The following is a 19,552-nucleotide window of genomic DNA, read 5'->3' as shown; positions in this document are numbered from 1 at the left end:
TGAATAGTTATTAACTACAAATCGTTGGAAGTCAGATACATTACATTACAGTACATTGAAAGTCAGCTATGCAGATTTGTTATGGTTCGCAGACGCACGAAAGTGTAAAAGCTTCGAGTAAATACGGTTGTATCTCTGAGTTTTCATTCGCACTCTCTTTCCTTACATACCCGTTTATCGAGCACATAAATAGTCATGCCCACGCACGCATCCTGATTTAACGTCGGCTTTTGTAACTTATCGATAATTAATCAGAGTCATCCTAGCATTTTGTACACATAGCGTGCACTCGTGTGACCTCGGGCTTTTGCACTGGCATGCGCTCAGTGCGAGGGCGAGGAACGAGAGACAGTCGAGAAGTGTACTAACTAGTATTATACGTCGTTATTGCAGACGTCGCGTCGGTGTCGGCACGCCCCTGGCGACATCTCTGAGTTAAAGTCGCCTTCGCGCCCTATGCGTATTATGCATTATACATTGCAGATTGCAGAAAAGCTCTTTGGACTGCTGCACACGTGCTCTAAATTACGCCTCGTATTCTCTATGAAGCTTTTCAGATTAGCGTCCTTTTTGCCAATCGAGCGACCTACGTCTTGCTCTAACACGTGGCTGTAGGCACTTATACGTAGAGCAGATTATCCTCTTGAAATATCGCATACATGCGCCATCGATGATCGACGAATATTTTTTGTTTTCAAATCGTGTCACGCAAACGATTATTGGCTAGTCGCTGAATCCAACGAGAGACCCTCGCGCCAGGTTATGTTGACTGCAACTGACATGAGTCAAGATTACGATAGGTTGTGCGTGTCGATTCGTTTGAGAGTAGCGACCGCCGTAAGTATATACCGATCTGTAACAGAAACTGCCGTTTGTTATTTTAACATCGGTCTTACCTTGATAAATGAAAAACTAACCGTCACTGAATCATTCGCCTCTAGATTTGCTTATTACAATGTATATTAAATGAGTTTGGTGGATAATGGATATTTAATTTTTGACAGATTTTACGAGTTACAACCGATCTGGAAGCAATGCTTGCAAAACGAAAGAAAACGAAAACCACTCACACGAGCACGAGGCCAGAAGTCGAGGAGCGGAGGGTAACCACAATAATGGATCTGGACGATTCTTGTCTGCAGCACATTTTTTCTTACATAAATCCATTCAAAAAACTCAAAGTGCAAAATGGTAAGCGATCTATGTAACTTTAGTTTCTCTTTTTCTCTTTGCACTTCCAAGAGCTCTAACTTTCTCTGTATCTTTCAGTTTGCAAACGTTGGAGAAGGCTGATATTTCACTCCTGGGTCGACGTTACGGAACTGACGGTGGAGCGCTTCTCGTCCTTTTCCGAATTCGAGAACGTGTTGAAGTACTGCGGCATCGGCCTTATTGAGATCAAGCTCCGCTATGTGACCAGCGGACCCGCCTGCATGGAAATCCTGAAAATCATTCACAAGCTCTGCCCGAACATCAAGAGGCTCGATCTGTCTGATCTGACCCTCACGTATCGCTCGATCGAGTATCTGGCCAACAACTTCGATCTGAGACACATCGCCTTCACGCGCATCCACAAGGAGTGCGAGGGTGCGCTCTCCTACTTCTTTACCAAGAATAGCAAGCTGAGATCGTTCCAGACGACGTCCGACAGTATTTTATCCCACTGCCTCACGTATTTGCCCGCCGACACGTTGCAGCACTTCGACATATCGCATTACTACAGCAAGACCGGCATGTCTGTGGAACATTTAAAGTCGGTCAGTGCACATTATCATCGAGTTAATTAAGATATTTGTATTGACTAACATTTCTCTTTTCGCAGGCTTTGATACGATTGAAAAATTTGAAAAGCTTCTCTTTTACTTGTCCAAGTGAGGAGATGCAACGGTATGATGAGTTTTTGGCATCTATACATCCTGAAGCACCGTTGGAAGATCTCCAATTGAACTACACTCATAAGAAAAAAGCTAAAAAAGACGATAAAGTAATGCTGCCGAGTTTGAAAAATTTAAAGAAACTTAAAATTCTGCATTTGTCCGGAGATATGATTGTACACGATGACGTTATGAAAGTCGTCAAAAGTGGCTGCAAGCATCTTGAGGAAGTCGATCTATCTAGTGAGTTTTTCATGAAGGTTATTTCAGTAAATTTTTTTTTGCTAAAAAGTCAAATATAATTGTTTTTCTCCAGATTCAGAATTTTTAACTGACGTAGGCCTATCGTACATAACGTCGCTTCCTAAGATAAAAGACCTGAATTTTAGGCACTTGCAGCTCGTTACCGACAAATCGTTTAAAAACAGTAATATGCAAAATCTGCGACGATTACAGATATACGAATGCAAGAAGCTTCGAACCACTGGTTTTCGAAAAGTGCTCGAATCCTCGAAAGTTCTTCACTCTCTGGACGTGTCGCGTTGTCCCCAGGTATCGCCGAAACTTTTAAAAAGTTGGTCTGAAGAAGCAGTCGCCAAGCGAGGAGAAGACGGTCCCGCGCTTATCGTGCGCACCTCCTGCACCTGGGCTGGCGCGTGCGATTTACTCACGCGCGTATCGCCGTTACTGTACTTCTACGACGACAAAGATAATGATAAATATTATTAGTCGATTCGTGAAACTTTTAATCATTCTCAAATGTTCAGAATGACAGTGTTTTTTTGTTTAAAAAAGTGCTTTTAAGAAAAATATGTGTAAAAAAGAAGCCTCCGCGATTTTATCGTTTAACACGATATGTATGTGTGTAATATGTAGTCGAGAGCATCAATATGTATATCGCATAAAGAGCTTTCGTCGAAGAAACGCGCGCAGCAGCGCCGTCAACCAGGCTTGGGGGACGCTTTCCGATATGCGTTGTAGGTTGTATAATCTTCCTCGTCTACCTCTCTCTATATGTGTCGCTCGTTCTCTACATAGACAAGATATTACATTTGAATAAATGTCAGCGCCGATAAAGCGTACCTCAGCATAGTACGCCTCCCCTCGGGCGGCTATCCCGCGGGAAATATTTGCTAATATCGATCATACTGTCATTAATAGCGAGCCATATATGTATATGTGTAAGTGTATGGTGCACGCGTGTGTGCTTTCGTATCGCACGAACGTTTGGATTTTGTGGAACGTGCTGTGAAATCGTATTGGGAAATAAGAGCTTCTGTAATCTATGCGGAAAACTTCTGCCTTGTTTTAAAAGTTGTTCGATTATAAAATACTTAAGTGTGTTCTGTGTGTCTTGTAAGAATTAAGATCATCCGCATTGTTGTTAAAAATTAATCGTTTTATTTACGAATATTTTTGTTTTCGTAAAACGTAATCTATTAAAAACAATAATATATGTGAAATTTTAAAAAAGTGTTATGAAACAAGATTTGTTAAAGCACGAAAAAGTGTATGTCAATATGTTACCACAGCTGAGTATTCGTTATTCGTGTGTTGAATTTTTCCCTCGCGTCTGCTCATCGCCGAGTCATGTTCGGCAAGCTGTGGCAGTCCGAATCATTTGGTACAGCGAGTCTAGAAAAATAAAAGCGAAATCAACGAATATCATTTTTCATCGACCCTTCTACATTCGGGGATATAAAAACAATGAAACACCAATGGATACAATTAAATGTCGAATCGTCAGTCGTACCCTTATGACGTGGATCATTATTACTCACCGGTGTATATTTTCATTGTTGCCGTTAGAAGTAAGTGAAAAAAGTCTACCAAATACACACCAAAGATTTTTTTTCGTGTATAAGCAAGGGGTATATTTCATATAATCCACAAGTTAAGTGAGCAGTAAAGTTTTACTTTCTTATCCTCCTCAATTGCCTGCTTTACTGTTCTAGGGCTACTTTACGCGCCAGCATCATTACTCTCATTTTTTCTTGCCCCAAGCAGCCTTTAGTAAGGTGTATATAGAGAGCGACTGTTTGTTCTTTAAAGAAAAAAAGAGAAGGTGTTCAACCGAAGTTCCACGCGTATTTGAGAGTGTATACTCGAGCTGTTTCTTTCTACTTGCAATTTCTTAAAGAGCCGCCGCGCGCGACAATTTATGTGAGGCGTGTTCATAACTTCTACGCCGTCACACCCGAACAACCTTTCGTCTGCCTTCCTTTCTCCTTCTTGTTACAACACTTCTTGGGGACTTTTACTCGATTCTTTAGTGCCCATTGGTTTTCCTTCTCACTTTGTTTTTTATTCGTTTGTACTCGACTTTTTTTCTCGTATGTACATTCAATAGATGTGTACGAGGGGATTCCTTTTCAATGCGCTATTGATAAAAAAGTTCGTTTATTTTCTCTATACTTCGATAGAGTTAATTTGCGAGCAATTCGGAATCAGCGCAAAAATTTATTTCACAGAGGAAATGTTTAATGAATTAATTGTATAAAATCAAAATCACATCGTCAAGGATGATATTTAAGAACAACTCCAGATTTGTTTAAAAATGGTATTGAATGGGAAAGACAGACCTTCATTAAGAACAAGAATACATTTTTTGAATCCCAGTCCTCCACCCTAAACATCTGCCCAGACTTGTGATATTCTTCTTAAAATGTTTAATCCGTTCCAAACGTCATTTTGACAATTGGATTTTAAAATTTATGATTTGCACAAGAATTTCAAGAAATCTCTTTTTTCAGAAACCAATAATTGATAAAATAATGTTTTTTTGAAATGTTTTGTTGAAATGTACTTTAAAGATGTAAGGAAGTTACATTGTTTGGTCGATTATGTGTATGTAAATAATAGCCATGTATATAGGCATAAGAAAAATATTTAAAAATTTCTCATAATGACCGCTACGAGTCGCCTTGAATTCTCGCAATGTCAATATTGTTTCATTTCTCTTAAATATTACCACGTCTGATCAGATTTTCAGGATGGGCTCGAAAAGTATAGAATGTATTTTTATTCTCATCTTTTCGATGCGCCATCCGATAAAAACCAATTTAAAAATAATCATTAGCTTTTCTTGTAAAATTACCCTTGTTGATGTGATTTTGATTTTACTTCAGCTATTTGTAAATCGGTCGATATTTACTCGTTTTTCACATCATTATGGTTCAAATTTTTTTGAAATTTTCAACCAAATTATTTGAAGAAAAAACGTGATTGATATCAAAGTGATCAAACTAATATCCCGTACATTGCCATGTATGCGATGCACCAAGTTTGCTCCTTAAAAAATTTTTTTTTTCCTTTCCCTGGAGCGAGCGCATCCCACTGGTACTTATTAACTTTTCTTTATACCTGCGTATGTATACTACGTATTGCACGTACAAGGCGTGAGGAAAGGGAGGTGGATAGCGCGAGGCCATGCGAGCGTAAAACTTTGGTAATTTTCCTTACTCGCTGCAGCAGTGAGGCGCGCTCGCATGTATGAAGCTGCGAAGGGACGTGTTTACACGCGTGTCGGTTTTTCGAACGAGAGAGAGAGAGGAAGAAAGAGAAAGGGAAAAGACGTCTCTTGCCGCTGCCGTTGCTGCTGACTCCCTCGCACTTGCCACTCCTCGTTGCCCTCGCACTTAGATTTATGTAATCTATAGGTTCTCGCTCCCTTCCTTGTATTTTTAGCATGACTCGAGACAGATGCTTTTATTTGGTTTATATACTACTCATTTACTCGGCTAATGTTTTTTTCCGTCATTTTTTATCTTTACGAGACTCGCTGTCAATTTTTTACGTTCTAGATGTCAATACAAATTATCATTTTTATTAATATGGTTTGTGATATTTTGTTGAAAAGATATAAAATACTCTATTGTAAACATTTGAATTTTTCAGAAATGAACCAATCACCTTTTGCTATTTATTAAAAGTTTTGTGCTTAACTTCACCTTGGTCGTGAAAGTCGAATCGACCAGACTTACCTCTTTCTGGAGAGAATGCACTTTATCACTTTCCCGAGACGTGGCAGCACAAGTGCTATTCCACCTTCGAATCTCGCGAAGCAACTTGATGCAGGTAAAATGTTATTGCTGTACTTTCCAATTAAATTTTTTAAGACTTTTATAAACATTTGATGCCCGTTTTGTTATTGCAAAAGTGTAAAAATATTTTTATTCGTGATTATCTAAATTTTATGTAATACGAGTTTATGTTCGACTTTCTGAATTTAAATTTCCGCGATTACAAATTATAATGTTCAAACTAAAAAAATTACTTGAATATGCATTGTTCGCCAAAGAGTTATTTTGTCTTTTGCGGAAGATGCAGAGCGTAAATGAGAGGTTCTCTTCTCGCGAGAGAAAGGAGAATATCTAACTATATATCTCATGGGCCAATTTGTAGCGGCTGTTGCCGTTGTGGGTGTTGGCATAAGGTCGCGATGCGGCGCTCTAATGAATCTCTATAGATTAGCCCAATTAAGCATAAGGATGTCTCGTTAATTATTGCCGAGATTACTGAGAACATTGGACGTGCTCTACACTGCCGACGTCTATACACACACATCTAACTATATTTACTTGCTTCACTGCAGATTTTTCCCTTTGTTATATCAATAAAATTGTATTTTTATCTGCGTTCAAAAAAATGTATCCGCGCGCCAGTAATGAAAACCTCTCGGACTGGCATACTTTTTTTTGGCGTTATATACGAAGGAATATATATAACTGCCTCGCGAGATAAAAGCGACGTTTTGCATCCTTGCCAATTAAAATTCAACACTCGCAAACGTTCTTGAGTAATTGGCCACCGGGGGACTTATTTTTTAACAAGCTACAAAATTAGCCGGGATGGAAATTCTTTCTGTGGTGATACTGCAAAAATTCTCAATAGAAAATGAAGAGGCTCTTTCGCGAAGCATTGAGAGTTTCGTCGCGCTCAAATTATCGTTTTGATCATTTTTTTTGTTCCAACTGTACATTTGTGCGCGTTCAAGTTTTAAAATTTTGTCTCTTTTCCGTTTCATACTCTGGAGCTGAATTTTTAATTTATCCGTCATTATTTTCCGATCTTCGAAATTCTGCGAAAAATCCTGCCATATAATACGCACTTTGAACAAGCTCGCGCACAATACGCGCACAGCAGTAGGTGAATAATTAATCTTCGAGAGTATGTTACAGACAGTTATATTAACGTCACGAGTCAAGTTATTAAATTTACGTCCACTGCAGCCGATCGAATAACCCAATTAGCATCGACTGTGAGAAGTTCACAGATGCACCGACATATACACGCGCACACACAAGCACACGAGCTTTATGTAAAGCATATTACAGCGCATACACATGTACACACTCACACGGACACGAATACAGCGCGCATACTCAGTCAGTCGGTGCTCCTCGTGCTGTTGCTGCTGCATCCAGAACCGTATACACCACCCTCCTGCGCTGCGACCTGCACTTCCCGTCATAATACACCCTTACATAGTGTGCCGTGATGCCTCTCGCTCTCGACGCGACTACTACCACGTCGCCTCGTGCGCGCCGCGCGTATATATAATGGAATTTTCAAGTTCGCGGGTGGGCGCTTCGAATCGCGTACATATAGTATAAGGCAATTGAATTTTGTCAAGCCATTGTGCTTGCGTTATGTATACATCGCGCCGCTGCTGCATATCGCCAGCGACAATGCAGGCGAAAAAATTGCCTCACTCGATCCAATAAGGATTTATACCCTCCCTCCCGTGGTATGCATGTGTATACACATTACACAGAGACACTCGCACACTCGTTTGTACACGCCACTTGTGCGCGCGGGACCCGGTTTTATATATATGCATGGCAACTGCGCGTAATTAGCTGCACTCGGATCGATGCCAGCACTGCAGCAGCAGCAGCAGCAGCAGCAGCAGTAGTTGCAGCGTGTCGTCGTTGCCACGGCATAAAAGAGCAGGATAATTCGTCGGGCTGTTATTGTGCGTTTGTTTAGAGGCATCGGCACGTTAACGCGCGCGAATTAATCTTTCCGCAGTCCGCGGTCGAATCCTGTTATTCAGTCGCGCGTGTTATTGTTGTTATTTGCGCCAGGCGTTGCGCGGTATTGTAATGTATAGGTGTATGCGCGAATACATAACTAATTTCTAAATATTACGGCGCTTGGGTTACTCTTTATGCGTTGCATACGCGAACCTGAAATGTGTACGCGATAATTATGAAATATATTATACGTTAATTGTACTTATTCACTTACAAGCCTCCGAGCTCGAGCTCTCTCTCCCCTGCATTACAAGGCAGTCGCGGTAATTATTGATGATTATTTACTCATTTATGCAGGCCAGCGGATTATTGTACTCGTTTGTTAATGTATTTTCGGCACGCGATGAAATGTCATTAAATGCACTAATGAATAGTAAATAATATAATGCGCATTAACGCAGCGTGTCTTCGTTACATAAAAAGTCCCAAAATAACTGATGAAAAAAATGTATTTGAATTTAAATAATGAAAAGTTATATCAAGTACATAATTTTAAATGTTTAATTATTTAAAAAACAGGTAATGTACTGTAAATAACAAGGTAATTTTCAAAATAAGTATTTTGATTAATTCCCTAGTACTCGGGAAAATTATCTGATCCTCACAAAGATCATTAAAAAGGTTTTTAAAAATAACATTCTATAGGTAATTCAACATGGAACCAGAAAAATAAGAGCTCGAGGAACGCTCGTTGTGTAGTGCACCTGCTAATTAATATCCCTAATTACGATCTTCCCACAACGAACCAACGTGCACTATTGTGAATTATACCTCTCCCCCAGACGATTCAAAGCATTACTCCCTCTCGTCCGTGCATACAAATATATCCGTCTCTCTTCAGTCGATTGATATTGTTTTGATATATGCTATACGTATAGCTTACACCTGATAGCAATAAACAGAACGGGTATAAGCCCGGTATATTTTGGCTGCACGTTCAAAATTGAGAGAAAAACGCCAAGTTTTCAAGCACCTATGCACACGCGAGAACATAAATTATCGCAGTTCGCTTTTTCTATATACACGTGTATAAAACTCATAGGCAGTATGTGCGCTTCGATCTATGCGTCCTTATATTACCTACACACGTATGTAATACAATGTGTAAGTATGCTTTTTTACGCACATAAGTTGCCACCCGGGCCACGTTCATATGCCGTGCCTATCTATATACGTAGTGTGTATAAAACACATCGAAGTCTGAGTTATGGCGCCATCGTGGCAAGGTGTCGCCGCCCGCCTGCCCGCCCGCCACCGTCGACACACGCTTCGTGTACAATAAGTATATAACGCGTGTTCGACAAACTTTTCAATGTCGCGCTCGTGTTTGCGCGCGTTTACGCACATATACGGCCCCGGCTTGAATTATACTCCAAATACACATATAAAATATATATATGTGCAGTGAGCGAGCTGTGACTCCTTTTTTTTTCTTTTGTGCGCCTCTCACGCGACGCGTAAAAATTTTCTTCTATCGCACCTACACGCACGTTTATATAAAGAACGTTTCTTATCGAAAAACTGAACGAGTACAGTTTATGTTCCCTCGCGAACTCATACAGAAAAGCTCTCGAGAGGAGTATCGGAAAAAAAAATGATGAAAATTTAATGTGCGCGCATTGCAGCTTGCGTTTTTGGATAATTTATGCGTTACGCGATTAGGCCAGGCACGAGAGAAAGAGAAAGGGGGGGGGGGGAGGGGTGAGCAAGTGCAAGAGACAATGGTTAACGAGGGGCGGTTAACCGCGCGCCACCAGCGGAAAACCAGCGAGCGGCAAAATGCACTGCTGTTGCCGCTGCAGCTGCTATTTCGCGCTACGTGTTTCGGCATGTGTCGCCGGTATCGTCTGTCACGATACCTATATTATGACGAATGCGTGTGCAGGTACACGTGTTGTGCCAGACAGCCTATGCGCGCTATTTAGTTTCACTAAGTATTCGCAATGCGACGAAAAATTTGGTCAACAAATTGTTTGCTTGTTTGTCCTGAAAAAAAAAAGAAACAATCACTTTCGTTAAAATATATGTACGTTGAAAGAATCGGTTATGAAACCAGCCCCGGGAAAAATGAGTCATTAGTTGACATTTTAATTAGAGCGGTTAGCGTCGCGATGTGCACTCCATCGCTTTGCGCGCGCGTGTGTATTGTATACCTAATTTCGCATCGTCTTGAATCGAAAGGGAGGTTCGTTCTATATCGAGTATCTATTTTTGAACGTGCATTTTCTCTCGAGCTTCTCCCGGAGATTACCTTTTATTGCTTTAATTAATTTTCATCATTATACGTACTTTGTTCCACAGCCCTATTATATATATTATAATCGCAGCTAATTCTATTATCCGCCTCGGATATTGATGTTGAAAGGAGCTTTTTGTGTTACTTCGGTTTCCCCATTCTCTAGCCTCTTCTCTCTCTCCCTTTCTCTCTTTCTTTCACTTGCTTATTGCCAGCTCGCGTCCTTTCATAATATTACATATATTTGTATCTTTTGTTCCTTTTTTGAGATATTCGTGTTTCAAGTTGCCTCATTGTTTTCGTAAATTCATCGTGTTCAGGAGAAATCTTTGCTTCGGTTTGATTCTTTTCAATGAACCTTTGTTATTAAGCGTTAAATTGGCTATCTAATTAATTTCAATGTTGAATTATTAATTCGGTCATTTTTTCTTTTTTTCATTTATGTCAATGTATTTGTCAATTGTGCAAAATAAATGTCAATTCAAGTTTTACTCAATTAAATTTTTGTACGAAAAATAGTCCATGAAAAGCTTCGCTACAAAAATAAGTAAATAAATAAAAAGAACTCACAGTACTCATTTGAATTTATTCTTTCTTACCTTCGAAAGAAGCTTTGTGATAGGTTCGATAAAGAGTTCATGATCTTACGATCTTTCGTCGGATAATTTTGTTAACATGTTTGTTAGAGATGATTTCAATTCCTGAAAAATGTGTGACTATGTGTGTTTTTTTATGTTGTGGTCATGGTTTTACGAGTGGTCAAGAATTTTCGAAAAATATCGAATCGATTCTTTTCAAATTTTTACCAGATACTCTTAACAACAGTATATTTCTCAATGTGTGCAGTTATGGTTTTTAATCAAAACGAGGGACGATAGCACGAGTCAAAGACGAGTGCTGTAATGAGTATAATTACACAAGTACTTATTTTTAAGTCACTATTTTAATTTAATTTATTGTTATAGTTGTTTACAATTAATTTTTTTCTTTTCTTTTTCCGTAACATTCAACCTCTTGAAAAATATATCGAAATAATAGTGAAATAGTACTTTTCATGCTACCCCAGCCGAAACTAACCTTTTTCGTGCCGGCGGCCAAAACGAATAAGTTAATTTCTGCTGGGGTATTCATGAAAAATAGTATACGCACCTATGAAGAGAAAAAGAAAGCCTCAGAGCACATGTTTATCAGCCGCGGATTCGCCTTAGACGATAATTACACGTGCTCTGAGACTTTACAGTTTTTCGCTCTCTAGACACGTAATATACTATTTCCATTAGTTTTGTACACTTGAACAAATTTTAAAGAAATTATTATGTGGCTTGAGTTTCATTATTTTTTCTTCTCCTGAATATAAGCTTAGTTTTACGGTGTTTGGTAAATAACCTAAATTTATTAATCTAATTAAGTTGAGTTATTAATGATAGGTTGTAAAAAAAAATTAAATGGTCATAGACAGTTAATTGTTTGATATTATATTGAGTGTACTAAAATTGATAGATGTAATACAGGTTGGTGATTAATATTTGGACGATCGAAAAAATGACAAGCTTTGGATTCGTTATTGAATCTTTTTATCTTTATAGTTATTTTTAAAATCAACGTAGATAAGACAGCATTACGAAAAAATATTTCATTTTGTCATTTCAAGACAAAAGTTTTTTATACTTTGAACTACACAACAGTACGGTTAGTGGAAATTTTTACAATGCTGAAATATGAATGTGTTTTGTCATGCATAAAAAATTTTCAAACTAATGCAAGAATTTAAAATAATCAGAAATCGTAGTTTCCAAGGAAAAAATCATCACTAAAGAAAAAGCAATGTGATATTTATTATGCAATAGTTATCACGATAACCGCAACAGGTCGCTCTAATTCGTGCATTGATAATGTTCTCATTAAGTTATTTAAGTCGAATATGCTCAACTTGATACATCGTGAAGGTATTACTTTTCTTCTGGATGAAAATGGAAAAATGATAATTACAAAAGCAACAACTAATCAGCTGAGAACTATTGCATTCTATGGTGTTTTCATCTCGAAACGACGCGCCAACTACAAGCCATTCTGTGTGCCTTTTTTTTGTTATACAAGCGCGCTGCAGATCTCGCGGGTGCGTGCGCACGTTCAAAACGAGTATGATTTTTATTCGCCGCTTGCCGACAAATCCGATTAAAAACTTCTGCTATACCTACTCGCGCGGGCTTTCGTGCTTTTTTTTTCTCTCTCTCTCCCATCCAAAAAGATAAGGCCGTAAATTCGTCGGTCGCGTGTTTGGCAAAGGGATTCTTTCGCGTTGTACACGTGGATCCTCGAATGAGCCCCATATTTACGAGTTATACGCTCTTACGTCTTCGCGCGCGCGCGAATACATACGTATACGTGTGTTTATAACACGGATTTGATGCATGACCTTTTGAAATTATAGCTTCATACTCGCGCGCTCGCCTTACACTTTCGAGAATAAGCACGATTTATTCTCATCTCTCTGGTACCTCGCGCGCGCTTAAATGTACACAATATGGAAGTATAACGACGACGTACAAAATAGGCAGTTTCGTAAATCATATCTCCTTTTGCATGCACACACACGTATACGCTCGGATTTCTAAATTTTCGATGAAGTTGTCGACGAGCGTCCCTGATACATACATACGCTCGCACACATATCTTCGTTACGACCTTCTATCTCTAATTAACGCTCGAACGTTGGGAAATCGATGCGAATAGTTGATTGTTCGTTTGTGTATGGGATTGATTCATAACTGTGTCAATCCGTATCAAAGTTTACAAGAGCGATAATAACGAGGCGCGCATTGCAATATTAGATTAACAACTATGCACACAACTACTCGTGGTTATAGCTTCTATATTCGTTTTGTGTCTTATTAAAAATTCGAAATTATTGCCAAATGCATTAATAAATACGCTCGTCGATCACTTGATTCATAAATAATGCATGCATTCCACGTTCGTATATATATAGATACACGCGTGGTTTGGCCACGGGAGAAAAATTTAAGGAAATGAAGTCACTAAGTAAGATTTGATAGGGAAATTCTGCAATTATAAAGAGAGGGCAGAGAACTCGCAACGATAATCAGAGTTCGTGCCGTATACGGAGCCGCTTCTCCGCGAGCAACATTGAATAATGCATACGTATCTCTCCCTGGTGTCTTGTTGTTCAACTTTTCCCGAAACTTCTCAATCCAAAAGAGAGCAATATAACGTTACCCTCTACCCTTTCTCTCTTCTTCTTCTCCTTCTTTTACTTCAGCCATGCGCGGAGTCTGCATTATATTAGCTCTCGACTACCACTGCCACCGTTTCAGCTGCTCCATCTTTTTTCGTGCGCGAATTAATTATTTACCTTTATTCGCGGTATTTTTGCGGATTTTTCCAAAGTTCGCTATCTCTTGCGCAGGTCCACAAAGAGAAACAATAGCAATATAGCGCCGGGGCCGGGGCTGCTATACACAGTACAGCGAGCGAGATAGAGCAAGGAAGTGAATTAGAAACCACATAGGCTCTTTTATTCGCGTGCGGCAAAAGAGGAAGGAAGGGTGCGCGGCGGCGTATATATACGCAGTAACGAGATCTTAACTCGTTGTCTGTGTCATAAACGCCAGACGCAGGAAGTGTATCTATCCCAGCGCAGCGGCGGCAGCAGCAGCCCGCGTGCGCGTGTGTATATGCTGTTGCGTGTATATCTCGGAGGAACCGTTGTCGCCGCGCGTCCTCCTCGTCGTCGTCGTCGTCGTCGTTTGGCCGCAGTAACAATGAGCAGACTTGGCTTTTACTACACTCAAGTGTCTCCCTTTCGAGATTATGCCGGTACGATAAGCCTTAGCACTGCTTAAAATCTGATTTGTTTTCGTTTTTTTTTTCTCTCTTTTGTTCCTTCACATGAAGTCCAAGCCTTATTTTTTTGGACTATTGATAAACGAGTTAATTCGAGCTGTGAATGTTTCATGACTTTTTTCAAAATAAAAATTCATGTCGTTAAATGTACGTATTGGTCGTCGTGTGAGCGCGATGATAATTTCGATATATTTAATGGGGATTTTAAAATTCGATTCACGACGATGATTCGCGAGCTTTAATATTCGTCTGCGCTCATCTTGAATATTTAAACGAAGTGTCATAACTTTTATAATACTCGCGTATACACGAGTGTTATCCTTAATTAAAATCATCCGAGCGACGATATAATGCATAATTGATCCAATTTATCTACTTTAACCAAGTCTGATATCAAATCGCGTTCGAATTTTGCTAATTTTCTTCTCGCTCCCCGCACACGCGTGTATAGTTTCGCAGCGCACTGCTGTACTCGTGCTTCTTCTCTGCTGCTCCGATGCACACAGCTCGCACAAACACACATACACGCACACATTCACCCGTGCGCGAGCGCGTATATCCGAGTTGAAGGCTTAATCTTGAGTTATAGCAGATTAGAGCATCAAATTTAGCGTGAGCAGAGCCCGCCAGACCCCCCACCTACCATTGCCGCGCCGATGCCAGTCAGGCCAGGATCAGGTGCGCGAAACCTCGTCAGCTATCGACGACGAAACTTCGAAGCTAGGCGTCGTTTTATTTATTGGATATATTTTAACGTTGGGAAAATCATTTTTCATCCCATTTTTCGAGTCGATATCTCTTATACAAAGTGTCTCGTTCGGAAAAACGAATAGTTGTTTTCTTTTTGTGTATATAACAATTTTCGAGCGCGAACTCGAAACATCGAGTGCGCGCGTTACGCGTGTGCGTATATAAATTCGTGCCGAGCTGGCAGATTGTCGAGAACACACGCGCGCAGTTATAATCCTTCCCCCAGCGAAACGTCACATAATTTGGCGCTGCGCGCATTAAAACGTGTATCGCTCGCGGGATCGTTAGGTTTATTATTAAGCCCATCGATAATACGCTGCCATACGTCCGGCACGTCCGGGTTTTCTCAAAAATCGAGCGACCGCACACAGGCGCGTATACGTTATCAAACGTGCGCGTCAAATGTGTGCGACACGCAAGATTCGGGCTTTATATTTGGCCCTCGTGTAAACGGCGAAATATTATAAATCTGCTGAAATATCGGAGAGATTAGCACAAAACGATACGCCCTGCAGCAGCAGCAGCAGCAGCAGCAGCAGCAGCAGCAGCAGCAGATCGTTTCTCCTCGTAACAATAATTCGTCGTTTATACGAAATATATAGAGAGGTTCGGCAGGCCGTGTGTGCCAATAGCCAATACACCGGTGATTATAAGGCCGGTTTATTCCATTTCTCTAATTCTTCGATTTTTAGCGTGGCTGGTTTATTATAACAGCTTTGCGTGTGTGTTTTGTTGCAATCGTAATAATTGCATTGCCTCTTCCTCGGTGTAATAAACATGTAAAAATCTCAGAATTGAAATTTAAACGAATATCCACACAAATTTCTCTTTCTCTCTTTGTCTTGGCAAAGCACGTCCTCCGAAGCATTATCTTTCATTCTCGCACTTATTACAGCCCAGCCCATTTTAACTTTTTTTTCTTTCTCCTTGTTTTTATGTGGAATATACAGCGAAAATAAGAGGGAGAGAGAGAGAGAGAGAGACAGAGAGCGAGCGCGTAAGGGAAACTCGATAAATGTTTGAGAAATAAAATTTTACTGCCGAATAATACCTCGGCCGAGAGTTTGTTACTATTGAATTCCAGGCCATTTCGCTCGGCAGTAGCAGTCGTATTGGATGCGTTTTTAACCCCTCATTTCTCTCTCTCCATGGTACCCCGGGTGTATACACGTGCTGCAGTTTCCATTCTTGTCTTTTAGTTCTTTGCCGCAGCACGGCACACACTCGTACTCTGACCGGGGCGGATTATAACGCCAAAGCAGGACTAACGGCAATGGGTCTTAAAGCTCCTTTGATTTATCATTCACTTTTCCAGCCTTTTTTTTCGTCGGAACAGTCGAGTTGTGTAAAAAAAATGTGTATGTAACGATCGGGCCATGAACGTACGTCAGTCGAAGCATTTTTATATATAAATTTTTTTTTACGAATTTTATACTCTCCGTTTTTTTTCATCAACGCTCGAATTGGACTTGGCATATAAGCGGTTTTGCGCTTCGATTGATCAATGAACTTCGCGTCCGTAAAGTATTTTTAATATTGATGGTGTTAACGTTTCGGTTATTTTTGATTTCGCACAGCCACAGACAGCAGCAGCAGCGTGCGTTACATCTGGCCAATTGCGACTCCTGTACATGCACGGATTATTCGAGCGTTTCCAGTTGTACGAGCCTTGGTGCTAACGAAAAATGTTACCTGCGTGCCGTGTTTTTTCGAGAGGAAGTTATTGACTTTGTTTCGTTGAAAATAAAATAAAATAATGCATCCCCATGTATGCGCTGACACGTGGTCATTGAGATTACAACTAGCAAAAGAAAAAAAACGTCGAGACTTGAATTTGACATTTTTCAATTCATCGTGTAATTAAGTTTTCGTTTGCATATAATTGCTAACAAAAAGTTCTAGTACGGCTTATTATAATGCGCACATACGCTCACATATTTTGTATTAAAAATATGTGTCGCGTTCACTTGCAGCTCTTTAATTAGAGTGTATCATATACAAAGGAGAAAAACAGTCTAGTGCCTGCTCCATTCTTCTCATTTAGTTTTTTTTACAAATTAATCAATGACTCAAATATAGTAGTTATGGATCGTGTGTATTGCAAAATAAGCTTTTCGATTTGAGCTTTGATAGCTGAAACTTCGATTGTCAATTAAAATTTTCGTCGGCACAAACGTTACAAAGACACCATTTGCTAATGAATCTAAGAATCAAGGCATAATAATGATATCAAAAGGTGTACAAATAAGCGCGATCTCCCTCCCCTCCAACACAATCTCGCACACGCGCGTCCTTATATACAGAGAATAATGTTAATGAAATATAGATTATATCTGCTCTTTCTCTATCTCACTCTACATATTATAAGAGAAAGTGAGACCCTCGAGATTCCTACGAGGACTGCAGATTCGGAGAAAGCAGCAGAACTGCAAGGGTAGAAAGAGAGAGAGAGAGAGAGAGAGAGAGAGTGGCGCAACTTGTACTCTATATAATAGAAGGCTAAATTTACGCCGCAAAGGCTTTCTCAAACTCGCGAAATTATTGGCGTGGCTCCTCTGTCTCTCTCTCATTCTCTTTCTCTCGGTAACCAAGCCATACACCTATATTCTACCCTTTCTTCATCCTTCCATTCATTGTGAAAATCTATAAAGCGATAAGCGCAAGACAATTTTCTCTCTCTCGCTCTCTTGCAAGCCTACTTGTGACTTTTGTACATTATTAATTATATTTTGACGATTAATTCATCGACGGAAATAGTACGCGTGCAGTACGTATTCATAAAATACAAGCGAAGCCCAAAAACGTAACGAGGCAAATCATTTTCGAGCGCGCCTGTAACTCGATTTTCCATTGTCGCTCATTGTCGTAACGCGCGCAAGCTCGTTTTGTCAGCTATATACATAGTACGAGCATTGTACGCATACACGGCGGTGGCGACGCGACAAAGAAACAAAAGCCGCGGGCCTCGATTTTCCTTTTACTTGCGCGGGCTCTGCCATCGACTGCTTCCCATTCTCTCTCTCTCTCTCTTTCGCTCTTTTTTACCGACAACAGCGAACCAACTGTAACTACTATTACTACCGTAGTACCCTTTTCTGTCTCTATGTCTCTCTCCTCTTCTTCTTCTTCTTCGCTCTCTTGAGGCGCCTGCAGCGCTGGACTGTGCGTTGTGGCTCGTTACATAAAAGACAAGAAAGAGAACGTGAGAGAGAGAGTGTGTGTGTGGGTATAACGAACGCGTGCGCAAGGCACAAAATCTGCGCGCGCGCCAGCGCCAGAATAGCGAAGGCAGTAATTAAATTAATTAGCCATCTCTTGGGGATGCGGCGCAAGCTCGCAAGCTTCGCGACCTTTAAACCTCCCATCCTCCTCTCTTTCTCTCTCTTTTGCTCTTTCTTCTTCTTGCTACGTCTTCTCGTCTTATTCTCGGTATAACGGACTTAATTATTGAAGAAAGGACTGCTTTCTCTCTCTCTTTTCTCCCCGACTATTTATTGGGGAGTTTTTGCTCACGATTTGTGAGAGCTTGCGCCGGATCGTCGTCGTCCTATATTTCGCTCAATGAACAATTGCCGAGAGCGAATGATTTAATACGAAAGACGGAAAACCGATTGGGTGCACGCGCGAATGCGGTGCACGTGGAGAAGGGATGAGGTCGAAACTTGTGCGAATATATAAATTAAAATGTAAATTACGTAGTCGCGCGATCAGGAGAGCTGGGTCGACGTTAAAAAAGCGCCTATGTGGCCGCACGCGCGCGGTACGAAACAACGAGTCGAGCTTTCGGCTCATTTTTTCTTTTAAATAAATTTCATCGGTCAAGTTTGCTGCCAGCCCCCGCGCACGTGGGTTCGTTAAGCGACGTATTGAAATTCCCGAATAATTCTCAGCATAAATTTCTAGTCAATTTTTTCCTCCTCTTTCTTCTACACCTCCTTCTCCGGTGCTGTGGCTACAAGCCAGTGCAGTATAGTAGTAGAGTAGCAAGCATAAGCTTCTAGCTCGTCGAAAAGTTAGAATACAATGGGTAATCAATAAGATCGGCTGTATAATGTTGGTACAAGGCGGCGGCGGCGGTGCGGGCTGCTCCGCGACGTGACTATGCAACTTTCTTGCGCTTTTAGCTCTATCTGACCGAGCTGTGGCGCGCGAATGAGTTTGATAACTGCCGCGCTGCGCTGCCGCCGCATTACGCATTCGAAATTCGTAGTTACAATTTGTCATCCATTATCTCGGCAACGACTCGGGTAAGATTCGAAACTTTGAATGGCTGTCGCGCGCCTCTATATATATACTGTGCACCACCGTGCGGCAGTGGTCCATATATATAGCTTATATTCCTTTCATTTCCCTTACGTCTCGTTATGTAGCCGCGCCGACGTCGAATCGCTCGTCGTCGTCGTTTGTACTTTTGTCTCCCGCGCTTCGTATCTTTTGTTCCCCGACTGTCTAAGCACCGGATGACTCTTTTCTTTGCTAACCCCCCAGCAACGCGTGTTATTTAATTAATGCTTATTAATTTAAAGGAAAAACACAATTCTTCAAGCAGCGCGCCCGTAATTTTTGGTTTCGAGCTTGTAAAGCTCAGACAAGCGTCAATGGATAAGATGTGGTTTTCGTTCTATCTCTTGATCGTCTCTCTCTCTCTTACTTCCATCTCAAGGGTGGCGTAAACGCATTCCATTTAATGACGACCAATCTAGTCGTAAGATAGGCGATCATCTTCTTGCCGATTACATTTCCGAGGGTTAGCGTACGAGCGTCGCAATTACTAAGCAGTCCCTATGTAT

The 19,552-nt window shown here is 40.6% G+C and overlaps 1 protein-coding gene across 2 annotated transcripts in view; it reads left to right on the top strand.

Annotated features, from left to right (window-relative positions):
* LOC106657088 overlaps window positions 1–19,552 on the top strand; it is a 138,333-nt gene that overhangs the window by 95,882 nt on the left and 22,899 nt on the right. Inside the window, exons 3-7 of one of the 2 annotated variants that reach the window (XR_002763642.1) lie at window positions 1,005–1,191; window positions 1,270–1,757; window positions 1,823–2,117; window positions 2,191–3,685; window positions 5,772–5,951. Coding sequence is in view for 1 of the 2 variants with exons in the window: in XM_014378386.2 (XP_014233872.1) it covers window positions 1,035–1,191; window positions 1,270–1,757; window positions 1,823–2,117; window positions 2,191–2,603 (1,353 nt within the window). In the remaining variant the exon portion in view is untranslated. Of the gene's footprint in view, window positions 1–1,004; window positions 1,192–1,269; window positions 1,758–1,822; window positions 2,118–2,190; window positions 4,329–5,771; window positions 5,952–19,552 lie in introns of those variants that run through there. The other variant, XM_014378386.2, reaches the window with a different exon arrangement.

The sequence above is a fragment of the Trichogramma pretiosum genome, unplaced genomic scaffold (assembly GCF_000599845.2).
Source record: "Trichogramma pretiosum strain Unisexual culture from Peru unplaced genomic scaffold, Tpre_2.0 scaffold1, whole genome shotgun sequence".
NCBI classification, from domain to species: Eukaryota; Metazoa; Arthropoda; class Insecta; order Hymenoptera; family Trichogrammatidae; genus Trichogramma; species Trichogramma pretiosum.
This window is presented reverse-complemented; position numbering and strand designations above follow the sequence as displayed.